Below are 13,017 nucleotides of genomic sequence, written 5' to 3'. Positions count from 1 at the left end.
AAACACCAAGTTTAGGAATGAAAACTTATTTTTGAAATACAACAGAGCTATACAAAGAACAAATCAAATTTCAACCCAAAATTACAATCAAGTTGCCCATGATGTTACCTAGTCAATTCAGAAGAAGTTGGTGATGCAAGAATCAGGCATTCTGGCTCAGCCAATATTTCTGTCACTTTGATTCATTCTAGAAACCCCAGTCCACACAGATAACACAGTCACAGAAGAGAAGTTCTACTTATCAGTTTCCTCAAGGCTCCCTTCATGTCCCTATTCCTCAGGCTGTAGATGAAAGGGTTCATCATTTGAGGGACAACAGTGTACATCATTGAAAGCACTGCAGTGTTTCTGGAAGAGTTAGTAAAAGCAGAACTAATGTACACCCCCAAACCTGTCCCATAGAACAAAGACACAACTGACAGGTGAGACCCACACGTAGAAAACGCTTTATACTTTCTGCCCACGGATGGCATCCTCAAAACAGAGGACACTATCTGAGTGTAAGAGAAAATGATTCCACATAAAGGAATACCACCAAATACGCTAGTTGCAAAATATATCAGGATGTTATTGATGAGGGTGTCAGAACAGGCGAGCTTGATCACCTGAACAACCTCACAGAAGAAGAGAGGGATTTCGACGTCTGTGCAGAAGGTCAGCTGCAACACCATCAGACTGTGCACCAGGGCATCCACGATGATAATGAACAGGGGGAGTAGAATCAGCAGACTACAGAGGCAGGGCTTCATGATGACTGTGTACCTTAGTGGATGACAAATGGCCACATAGCGGTCATAGGCCATTACTGCAAGGAGACTACTTTCTAAACTTGCAAAAACTAGAACAAAGTAGATCTGGGTGAGGCATCCTGCATAAGTGATGCTCTGACTCTGTGCCTGGATGTTCACCAGCATCTTTGGGATCGTGGTTGTGCTTAAACAGATGTCAGTAAAGGACAGGTTGGAGAGGAAGAAGTACATGGGCGTGTGGAGGTGGGAGTCCGAGGTGACAGCCAGGATGATGAGCAGGTTTCCCAGGATGGTGACCAGGTACATGGACAGGAACAGGCTGAATAGGAGGGACTGCAGTTCTGGATCCTCTGTCACTTTCATGAGAAGGAAATCTGAAACATGTGTGTCATTTCTAGATTCCATATTGGTGATTAATCTGATGGAAAAGAGATTTAATCAAATGTGTGTTTCCGAGACTGGCAGGAGGAGCATCACTGGAGGCAAAAACCATCTTGGGATGGGATGGAGACTTATAGAGAGGAGTAAGATACGGGTGCCTTCTGTATGTGGATTATTCTGTTTCTTTAAAAATGAAAAAGAGGGGCGCCTGGGTGGCGCAGTCGGTTAAGCGTCCGACTTCAGCCAGGTCACGATCTCGGGGTCCGTGAGTTCGAGCCCCGCGTCAGGCTCTGGGCTGATGGCTCAGAGCCTGGAGCCTGTTTCCGATTCTGTGTCTCCCTCTCTCTCTGCCCCTCCCCCGTTCATGCTCTGTCTCTCTCTGTCCCAAAAATAAATAAAAACGTGGAAAAAAAAATTTTTAAAAATAAAAAAAAAATAAAAATGAAAAAGAGGGGCGCCTGGGTGGCTCAGTCGGTTGGACGTCCGACTTCCGCTCAGGTCATGATCTCGCGGTCTGTGAGTTCGAGCCCCGCATCGGGCTCTGTGCTGCCAGCTCAGAGCCTGGAGCCTGTTTCGGATTCTGGTCTCCCTCTCTCTCTGACCTTCCCCCGTTCATGCTCTGTCTCTCTCTGTCTCAAAAATGAATAAATGTTAAAAAAAAAAATTTAAAAAAAAAAATGAAAAAGACTGAAGCTGATAGAGTAGAGCATCAACAATTGTTAAATCTGGAAAGGGTGACTAGGTAGTCATTTTTTACAACTACATTGTTTATGATGCTCTGTTTATTAAAACATTTGGTGATTTTATAAAAAGAAACAAACTGGTGAGGCAGCTTAAGAGTCTGTCTGGATCCCCAGAGATGTCATAGGCAGGCAACTGAGATAATACATACATATGTCAAGGTGAACTTTTCCAAACTTCCTGCCCTCTTACCACTTCTAAACTGCAAGTAAATGTCAGAAAATTTTATAACAGTCATCATGTTTTTTGAAAGACAGATTTCTGTTCAGGAAGAAATGGTCCTGGCCACACTCGAGAGTGAGTATGATATTAGTAAATGGAGCATTAATAAAAAGCATGAGGAAACACGTGAAGAAGACAACGGACAAACGGGAGGACCCTGGGTGAGTTGGTTTCAATCATGTGGTGTGTGTGCTCTCTTCACAGCTTCCCCTGGATGAACCTGTAGTCAAACACCTGCCCTCATTTCTAAACATTGAGTAAGGGGTGTTAGGTTACCTGGTTGGCATCATAGTGGAAGGATGACTGCCATCTCTGATGTACCATATGGAAGATCTGCCCTCAGGAAGGGCAGAGGGATTGAGGGAGACCCAAGCTCCTAACAAGACAGATCATCTATGGGAGGAGACTCAGCTATGCTACTACTTTTCACGGGAGGAATTGTTGAACGAGGTGGGCACAGGCAGATTGCAGTCTCTGTATCCCTGGAGGTTTAATTTCCAAAGCTCCTCATTAACCAAGAAATTTTATTGTCACAGAGATCCCAGGGCAGTGTAAATCCTTAAAGACCAAGACTCTAGAACGGTGGAATTACAGACGGTGCCTTCTTGACCCCATAAGACCAGGCGTACACCATGTCCATCTGGGTCTGTTCATCTCCATTTCAATCCTTTGCAAATATAGGTACACCATCCTTCACTAATTGAAATGCAGTCTGCTTTTTTTTTTTTTTTTAGCTATTAATGAAGGGATCTCTATCCAAAGAATGACATCAGTAAGTCTGATACCAATTTTAGTTGTGAAAGTATAGTTCGTATATATTGATATAAATAATACATTGAAAACCAAAAACAGTAAGATACCTAAGAATGATGCTAACCAAAGAGGTTAAAGATCTGTACTCTGAAAACTATAGAATACTTATGAAAGAAATTAAAGAGGGGTGCCTGAGTGGCTTGGTCGGTTAAGTGTCCGACTTTGGCTCAGGTCATGATCTCATGGTTCGTGGGTTCGAACCCCACATCAGGCTCTGTGCTGACAGCTCAAAGTCTGGAGCCTGCTTCAGATTCATTCATTCATTCATTCATTCTCTCTCTCTCTCTCTCTCTCTCTCTCTCTCAAAAATAAATAAACATTAAAAAACAATAACTATAGGGGCGCCTGGGTGGCTTGGTCGGTTAAGCATCCGACTTCAGCTCAGGTCATGATCTCGCGGTCTGTGAGTTCAAGCCCCACGTTGGGCTCTGTGCTGACAGCTCGGAGCCTGGAGGCTGCTTTGGATTCTGTGTCTCCCTCTCTCTCTGCCCCTCCCCTGCTCATGCTCTGTCTCTCTCTGTCTCAAAAATAAATTTAAAAAACATTAAAAAAAAACACAATAACTATAACAAAATGAAGCAAATTGCTAAAGCCAGCGGTAAAAATATGTGAGAAGACAAGACTTAAGAATATATAGGCTATATTAAGCCATGTAAAATATGGAACACAATGATAACAGTTAAATCTTGTGGAGTACTTGCTACACGTCATGTGTTGTCCTAAGTGTTTACAATGCTTTTGAGGGTAGACTCATCAGCAGGAGTTACATTTCATACAATCAGTAATTATTTTTGCCACACCAAGGTTACATTAAGTGGATGGCATACAATCCTATTCTCAGGGAATAGATTAAAGGGGATATATTCAGGATGATTCCAGGCAATGTCAAGTAACACTAGAGCCAGAGTTCGACAGATGTCTGTCTTCGGGCATCGTATCTGGATAAGATGCCTGTATCTGTTGCAGCCATCAGTGTCCGGGATGGAAACAAGCCTTAGACACAATCACCACATGGAAAAATGAATAATTTTTCCTCTATATTCCCTACCTCTTAAGTAGTTATCAAGAATATATAACATTTCTGGGGCGCCTGGGTGGCTCAGTCAGTTGAGCATCCGATTTCGGCTCAGGTCATGATCTCACAGCTTGTGAGTTGAAGCCCTGCATTGGGCTCTGTGCTGACAGCTCAGAGCCTGAAGCCTGCTTTGGATTCTGTGTCTCTGACACAGAGTGTAACCCACTCGCATTCTGTCTCTGTCTCTCTCAAAAATAAATAAACATTAAAAAAAAATTTTAAGAACATATAACGTTCCAGGGGCGCCTGGGTGGCTCAGTCAGTTAAGTGTCCAACTTCGGCTCAGGTCATGATCTCACCATTTGTGGGTTCGAGCCCTGTGTCGGGCCCTGTGCTGACAGCTCAGAGCCTAGAGCCTGCTTCGGATTCTGTGTCTCCCTCTCTCTGCCCCTCCCCCACTTATGCTCAGTCTCTCTCTCTCAAAAATAAACATTAAAAAAAAATAATATAACATTCCTTGGCTAAAATCAATAACACAAGAAACCATAGGCATTGACACGGATGTGGAGAAAAAGAAACCGTCATGCACTGTTGGTGGGAATGCAAACTGGTACAGCCACTGTGGATAACAGTATGAAGGTTCCTCAAAAAGTTAAGAATAGAACTACCCCATGATCCAGTAATTGTGCTACGGGATATTTACCGAAAAAATACAAAAACACTAATTTAAAGAGATACATGCATGCACCCTGATGTTTATTGCAGCATTATTTGCAATAGCCAAATTATGGAAACAGCCTAAGTGTCCATTGATAGACTAATGGATAAAGACATGGTATATTATATATATTATATTATATTTTTTATATCATATCATATCATATCATATCATATATTCAAGGGCTCCATGAATGGCAAGATTCACAATTTCGACTTTGGCTCAGGTCATGATCTTGCAGTTCATGGGTTCGAGCTCCACATTAGGCTCTGTGCTTACAGCTCAGAGCCTGGAGCCTGGAGCCTGCTTCAGAGGAATGAAATCTTGCCATTCAGAGCACTTGAATATTATGCTAAGTGACATAACTCAGTCAGAGAAAGATAAATATGATTTCACTCATATGTGAAATTGAAGAAACAAAACAAGCAAAGGGAAAAAAAGAGAGAGAGGCAAACTAAGAAATAGATTAACTATAGAGAACAAACTGATGATTACCAGAGGGGAGGTGGGGGGGCGAGGATGGGTGAAATGAGTGATGGGGTTAAGAGGACACTTCTCGGGGCGCCTGGGTGGCGCAGTCGGTTAAGCGTCCGACTTCAGCCAGGTCACGATCTCGCGCTCCGTGAGTTCGAGCCCCGCGTCAGGCTCTGGGCTGATGGCTCGGAGCCTGGAGCCTGTTTCCGATTCTGTGTCTCCCTCTCTCTCTGCCCCTCCCCCGTTCATGCTCTGTCTCTCTCTGTCCCCAAAATAAATAAACGTTGAAAAAAAAATTTAAAAAAAAAAAAAAAGAGGACACTTCTCATGATGAGCACCAGGTAATGTATGGAAGTGTTGAATCACTATATTATACACCTGAAACTAATATAACCCTATATGTTAACTAACTGGAATTAAAATAAAAACTTAAAAATATATATATAACATTCTTTATTGCTTGTGTCTTTTAGAGGCACAGTTACTTTCTTTTAGCAGGAACAAAGGGTTTTGTTTTGTTTACTAATTAAGATAAATCATTTCACTATCATCTCAAGCCACTGAGATAATCAGATAATAGCAATTTTACAGATGATGAAATTGAGTGTAGTAACAGATGCTGATAGTGTCTTTGCACAGATACAGTTTACCAGTGATCACTCAGGCAATTGCCAAATTAGGTATAAAAGATCAGCTCCTCCTGTGTTTCACAGCAGGCTTACTTTCGAGGCGCAGTTCAAAAAGCATAATAATCTATGGAATTGGCAGAATTTTGTCTCTATGACAACAGACTTATTTGGATCCTCTCCATGATCCATCCAACTTCTTTTCTTTGAGTGTTCAAACAAAATCACTAAATGCCCTACCTTGGGTTCAGCTTTATGGACCTGACCAAAGAAACTGAGTTTGACAATGGAACTCATTCTTGAAACATCACAGAATTGTACAAAGAACAAATAAAGTTTCAACCCAAAGTTAAGATGAAACTACCCATCGTGTTCTATAGTCATTTTAGAAGAACTTGGGGATGCAAGAATCAGGCATTCTGGCTCACCCAATATTTCTGTCACCTTGACTCATTCTAGAAACCCCAGTCCACGCAGATAACACAGTCACAGAAGAGAAGTTCTACTTATCAGTTTCCTCAAGGCTCCCTTCACGCCCTGTTCCTCAGGTTGTAGATGAAAGGGTTCATCATTTGAGGGACAACAGTGTACATCATTGAAAGCATTGCAGCATTTCTGGAAGAGTCAGCAAGGGCAGAACTAATGTAGACTCCAAAACCTGTCCCATAGAACAAAGACAACTGAGAGGTGAGACCCACACGTACTTTATACTTTCCACCTGCTGGTGGCATCCTCAAAACAGAGGACACTATCTGAGTATAAGAGAAAATGATTCCACACAGAAGGATACCCCCAAATATACTAGTTGCAAAATATATCAGGATGTTATTGATGAGGGTGTCAGAACAGGCGAGCTTGATGACCTGAACAACTTCACAGAAGAAGAGAGGGATATCAAGGTCTGCACAGAAGGTCAGCTGCACCACCCCCAGACTGTGCGCCAGGGCATCCACGATGCTAATAAACAGGGAAAGAAGAATGAAAAGGCCACAGAGATGGGAGTTCATAATGACATTGTACCTCAGTGGATGACAAATGGCCACATAGCGATCATAGGCCATTACTGAAAGAATACAACTGTCCAAACTTGCAAAAACCAAGACAAAGCAGATTTGGGTGAGGCAGCCTGTGTAACTGATGGATTTGCTCTGTGTCTCGATGTTCACAAGCATCTTTGGGATGGTAGTGGAGGTGAGACAGATGTCAACAAAAGACAGGTTGGAGAGGAAGAAGTACATGGGGGTGTGGAGGTGGGAGTCCAAGCTAACAGCCAAGATGATGAGCAGATTTCCCAAGATGGTGACCAGATACATGGACAGGAACAGGCTGAAGATGAGGGACTGCAGTTCTGGATTCTCTGTCACTTCCATGAGAAGAAATTCTAGAATGCTTGTTTCATTTCTGAGTTCCATATTGTTGATGAATCTGATGGAAATGATGTGGTAACAAGGCAATGAAATGTTGATTCCTGGGCAAGCAGGAGTATCACCAAATGCAAGCACCATGTTGGGAAAGGAAAGACTTAAACGGAGAGAGATACCCTCTTTATGCATATTATTTTGTTATTTTGAAGAAAGATTTAAAGTTAGTAAAGCAACGAGTCAACATTTGTTAATTCTGGAAAGAGTTGAGGAATTGTCATTTTTAAAATTACACTACTCATCCTGTTTTGATCATTTGAAACATTTGGGGGCACCTGGGTGGCTCAGTCGGTTAAGCATCTGACTTTGGCTCAGGTCGTGATCTCACAATTCATGAGTTCAAGCTCCACGTTGGGCTCTGTGCCGACAACTCAGAGCCTGAAGCCTGCTTTGGTTTCTGTGTCTCCTTCTCTCTCTGACCCTTCCTGGCTCATGCTCTTTCTCTGTCTCTCTTTTTCTTTCTTTTTTTTTTTTTTTTTTCAACGTTTATTTATTTTTGGGACAGAGAGAGACAGAGCATGAACGGGGGAGGGGCAGAGAGAGAGGGAGACACAGAATCGGAAACAGGCTCCAGGCTCCGAGCCATCAGCCCATAGCCTGACGCGAGGCTCGAACTCACGGACCGCGAGATCGTGACCTGGCTGAAGTCGGACGCTTAACCGACTGAGCCACCCAGGCGCCCCTCTCTGTCTCTCAAAAATGAATAAATGTTAAAAAAAATAAATAAAAGTAAAATAAAATACAAAACCATTTGATAGCTTTATTACAAGAAACAGGTAATCAGACTGCTAAGTCTATCTGGATCTCCAGCTCCTTCCACAGAGACCTCACAGCCTGGCAAAGAGAATAAGGAATTAAAAGAGGGAAAATGCCCAAGCTACCTCTTGGTAACAATCACCGTATTTGCAAATGAGCATGTTCTTACTGAGAAGGAAAATAGTATTTCCTTATAGAGAGAAAATAGGGGACTGGCAGAATGATAACTATTTGGGGATTGGAGGAAAGATACAAGGGAACATGTCAACAAGATAGAAGACAGGAAGGAGGCAAACAGATATCTTGATTTTAATCCTTTTATGTATGTACTCTTCTCAAAGTTTCTGCTGGATAAACGTAGTAAAATACATGCCCTCATCTCCAAACGCTATGGGACATCGGTTTACCTAGGTGACATCACTGTGGAATAATGCAGGTCGACTCTGCTAGGTGTTGAATGATAGAGACCAGAGCTCTATCCATAGGAAGAGGAAAGGGACCAATCGAAGCACCAGGCCCCTGGGCAAACGGGATCATTGCTGGGATGAGACACAGGTATGCTGTGTCTTTACTGGGGCAGGGCTGTTGAGTGAGGATGTAACAATTTATAGTCTCTGTGCCTCTGGAGGATCAATACCCAAAGCTCTTCATTAGCCAAACAATTATATTGTCATTCTGATCCCAAGGCAGTGCAAATTCTCTTAAGACTAAAACAACAGAAATGAGGAATTCCAGATGGTTGATCTTATGAGTCTAGGTGTTCACCACTCATTTCTCTGTTTCTGCTCACATCTATATCACAGAGCTTGCAAATGTGGACCTGCCCTCCTTGGCTGAGTTCCAGTGTTCCTTTTTTTAAAGATAGAACCAATGGGGGCACCTGGGTGGCTCAGTTGGTTAAGGGTCCACTTTGGCTCAGGTCATGATCTCACAGTTTGTGAGTTCAAGCCCCGCATGGGGCTCTCTGCTGACAGCTTGGAGTCTGGAGCCTGTTTCAGATTCTCTGTCTCCCTCTCTCCCTGTCCCTCCCCTGCTCACAATCTGTCTCTGTCTCTCAAAAATGAAAAAACATTAAAAAAAATTTTAAGATGGAACCAATGGCATCTGTATGTAATCAATGATATCAGGAAGCCTGAGAATTGTAGGTGTGAACCATATATACATAATTCAGCCATAAGAAGGAATGAAATCCTGACAGGTGCTACAATACGGATGAACCCTGAAAACATTAGTGAAATGAGCCAGATAAAAAAGGACAAATATTGTATAATTTTAGTTTAAGGTACCTTGAATAGGCAAATTCATAAAGACAGAAAGTAGAATGTGGTTACCAGGGGAGGGAAGAAAAGGATTGATTTTTTATTGTGCTGGAATATATTAATAGGTGTGTCTGTGCTATTAAAATCATATTGATATTGGCAGGGTGAGCAAGATCTCATCAGGAAATATTTCGGGGAAGTTTATTTTCCCTGCTTTTTTATTCTTGTGATATTGAAAGAACATTTCTGAATTTTCATTTAATGAGTCACTTGTTTTAGTGGCTCATTTGTAAAGTGCTTGAATTTCTTTTTAAACATTTTTTTTAACGTTTATTTATTTTTGAGAGACAGAGACAGAGCGTGAGTCGGGGAGGGGCAGAGAGAGAGGGAGACACAGAATCTGAAGCAGGCTTTGGGCTCTGAGCTGTCAGCACAGGGCCCGACGCAGGGCTCGAACCCATGAACCGCGAGATCATGACCTGAGCCGAAGTAGGATGCTTAACCAACTGAGCCTCCCAGGTGCCCCAAAGTGCTTGAATTTCTTAGTCTTTACCTTTTGGATTGTGCTCATTCTTTTAAGAAATGCTTCATTTCTCTGTGGTAATAAAAATATTTTCTTATATCATCTTCTGAAATATTTAATCCCTCTGATTCTTGTGTTTAACGCTTTGGTACATTGGAATGGATTTTTTTGGGGGGAGGAGTAGTAGTATAATATGTATAGCATAAAATTTACTATTTCAGCCATTTTAAGTGTGCAATTCCATGGCATTAAGAATATTCACAATGTTGGGGCGCCTGGGTGGCGCAGTCGGTTAAGCGTCCGACTTCAGCCAGGTCACGATCTCGCGGTCCGTGAGTTCGAGCCCCGCGTCAGGCTCTGGGCTGATGCCTCAGAGCCTGGAGCCTGTTTCTGATTCTGTGTCTCCCTCTCTCTCTGCCCCTCCCCCGTTCATGCTCTGCCTCTCTCTGTCCCAAAAATAAATAAACGTTGAAAAAAAAAAATTAAAAAAAAAAAGAATATTCACAATGTTGTATGACTATTACCACTATCCATCTCCTGAACATTTTTATCATCCCAAGCAGAAATTCTGTACCAATTAAATGATAGCTTTTTCTCAAAAGAGCTTTCAGAAGGAACCTAACACTTTGACTTTAGCTCATGTAGCTGGTTTCAGACAGCAACAGAATTCATTCGTGTTGTTTTAAGCGGCTAAGCTTGTGGTAAGGTGTTACAATGGCAATAGGAAACCAATACAGGACACTTATCTCAATGTGGGCTCATGATAAAAACAATGCCTTCTGGATGTCTCCTTGGAACGATTATGTTTGTGTTGAAAAGAAACCCACGGAGAGGCTGTTGGTTTTCGTTTCTGGGTCTGAAAGGTCTCTGCACTGTTGCAGGCATCAGGGACCACCAGGAAGACGACTGCAGGCAAAAGCCAACCCATGGCAGAGTGAAATGCAGCCCTGTGGTTCTCTGCCTGGACCTACAATATCCCTGAAGTTTTATCTATTTATTTATTTTTATATTTGAGGAGGGGGAGGGAGAGAGAGAGAGAGAGCGAGCGAGCAGGGCAGGGGCAGACAAACGGAGACAGAATCTGAAGCAGGCTTTAAGTTCCGAGCTGTTAGCACAGAGCCCGACCAGGGACTCCAACTCAATGGGGCTCAAACTCACAAGCAGGAAGATCATGACCTGAGCTGAAGTCAGACACCTAACAGACTGAGCCACCCAGGTGCCCCATCCCTGAAGTTTTTGTAAGGAAAGATAATTGTTTTTATCATCTGACCCTATTGGAGTTGAGAATTTTGCTTTATTATAGTTGAAGGCATGCATCCTCACTGATTGAGTCGAAGTATCTCACACCCCCTCCAAATATAAACTAATATAATCATGCCAATTTTATGGACGAGGAAACTGAGTTTAGAGAGTTAAAATAAATTGTCAAAAGTCACATGGCTGTTTCAGCAGAGGTAGGATTCAAACCCCGCTGGTCTGATTCCAAAATTCTTACCCTCACCACTTGACCTCTGGTTTCATATATTCAATGTTGGTCAGGCTTTCTGGGTCGCACATTATTTCTCTCTGTCAAATTGCAGCAGTGTGTGTAAGCCCAAAGCAGCTGACACATTAATGGGAAGCTGATATTCTAGAGATGAGCTTCCTCAAAGCCCCCATCATGTCCTTGTTCCTCAGACTATAGATGAAAGGGTTCATCATGGGGGTGACCACGGTATACATCACTGATACTATTGCACTCTTCCGGGAGTAGTGAGTAGCTGCAGAACTCAGGTATACCCCAAAACCTGTCCCATAGAACAAGGAAACAACTATTAAGTGTGACCCACAGATGGAAAATGCCTTATACTTTCCACCAGCTGATGGGATTTTCAGAACAGAGGAGACAATTCGAGTGTAAGAGATAATTATCCCAGAGAGAGGTACAACACCCAACAGGCTGGTCACTAAGTACACAAGGATGTTATTGATGAGGATATCAGAACAGGCAAGCTTGAGGACATGAGCTAATTCACAGAAAAAGTGGGGAATTTCCAGGTCTGTGCAAAAGGACAGCCTCAGTGCCATCAAAGTGTGGAGAAGGGCATCCAGAACACTAATGAGGAAAGACAGCAGAACCAACAGCCTACAGAGCTTGGGGTTCATGATGGCCTTGTACCTCAATGGGTGACAGATGGCCACAAATCGATCAAAGGCCATCATTACCAGAATTCCATTTTCTAATCCAGCAAAAGTCAGGACGAAGCAGATTTGGGTGAGGCAGCCTGGGTAACTGATGGATTTGCTCTGTGTCTCAATGTTCACAAGCATCTTTGGGATGGTAGTGGAGGTGAGACAGATGTCAACAAAAGACAGGTTGGAGAGGAAGAAGTACATGGGGGTGTGGAGGTGGGAGCCATACACAATGGCCAGGATGATGAGTAGGTTCCCGAACACAGAGACCAGGTACATAGACAGGAACAGACAGAATAGCAGGAGCTGCAGTTGTGGATCCTCTGACAGTCCCAGGAGGAGGAATTCTGTAGTAGCTGAGAAGTTTCCTGATTTCACGTTCCTGAGGGGTTTGACAGAAAAGACGGAGGTGACAAGAAAACAAAACTTAAGAGAAACTTTCTTAAATACATCTATCTGTTTCTCCTGCGTGCCTCTCTCCCATCTCTTTTCCTCTCCCTTTCTTGCTTTGCATTTCCCTCAACACTTACACACACACACACACACACACACACACACACACACACACACACCATCCTGTCCCAAGTTCTTATATTCTATCAATTCTTTGTCGAGTAGAGGTACTTAACGAGTAGAAAAGGTACTTAACGTTAGAAAAAATTAGAATAAAATCATTGAGGTTGTACTCTGGAATACAGTTTGAGAAAATACAGCCCTATGGACAAGATATAGTAAATAAAGGTTTATTGGAACATAACCTTCATTTATACCTCATCCATGTAGCTTGTATGCTACCTCTGAGTTGAGTACTTGTGACAGAGGCTTACAAATCTAAAATATTTACCATCTGGCTCTTTCCTGAAAAAGTCTGCCTACCTCTAGTCTAGAAGCCTAATTAGATTTAGGCTCAATTTTTTTTGAGGGAGGGGTGCAAACATTTTAAAGTATGTCTTTACATATATACTGTCTTGCTTCTTTTTTTATTTTTTTATTTTTATTTTTTTTTAATTTTTTTTTCAACGTTTATTTATTTTGGGGACAGAGAGAGACAGAGCATGAACGGGGGAGGGGCAGAGAGAGAGGGAGACACAGAATCGGAAACAGGCTCCAGGCTCTGAGCCATCAGCCCAGAGCCCGACGTGGGGCT

At 42.6% G+C, this 13,017-nt stretch overlaps 2 protein-coding genes and 1 pseudogene across 2 annotated transcripts; all 3 read right to left on the bottom strand.

Moving 5' to 3' along the window:
- Window positions 1–218: 218 nt before the first annotated feature.
- LOC112852595 (olfactory receptor 7G1-like) lies at window positions 219–1,175 on the bottom strand. The gene has a single exon (XM_025916111.1). It carries the CDS (start codon window positions 1,152–1,154, stop codon window positions 219–221), a length of 936 nt encoding a protein of 311 aa, XP_025771896.1. The 5' UTR covers window positions 1,155–1,175.
- A 4,601-nt stretch (window positions 1,176–5,776) lies between these two features.
- On the bottom strand, window positions 5,777–7,151 carry LOC112852626 (olfactory receptor 7G1-like; annotated as a pseudogene).
- A 4,158-nt stretch (window positions 7,152–11,309) lies between these two features.
- Window positions 11,310–12,164, bottom strand: LOC112852244 (olfactory receptor 7G3-like). The gene has a single exon (XM_086681655.1). It carries the CDS (start codon window positions 12,147–12,149, stop codon window positions 11,310–11,312), a length of 840 nt encoding a protein of 279 aa, XP_086537781.1. The 5' UTR covers window positions 12,150–12,164.
- Between the last annotated feature and the right edge of the window lie 853 nt (window positions 12,165–13,017).

The sequence above is a fragment of the Puma concolor genome, chromosome A2, assembly GCF_028749965.1.
Source record: "Puma concolor isolate L17-30 chromosome A2, mPumCon1.1.hap2, whole genome shotgun sequence".
Classification (NCBI taxonomy): domain Eukaryota; kingdom Metazoa; phylum Chordata; class Mammalia; order Carnivora; family Felidae; genus Puma; species Puma concolor.
Note: the sequence above shows the minus strand (reverse complement) of the source record. Positions and strands in the feature narration are given on the sequence as shown.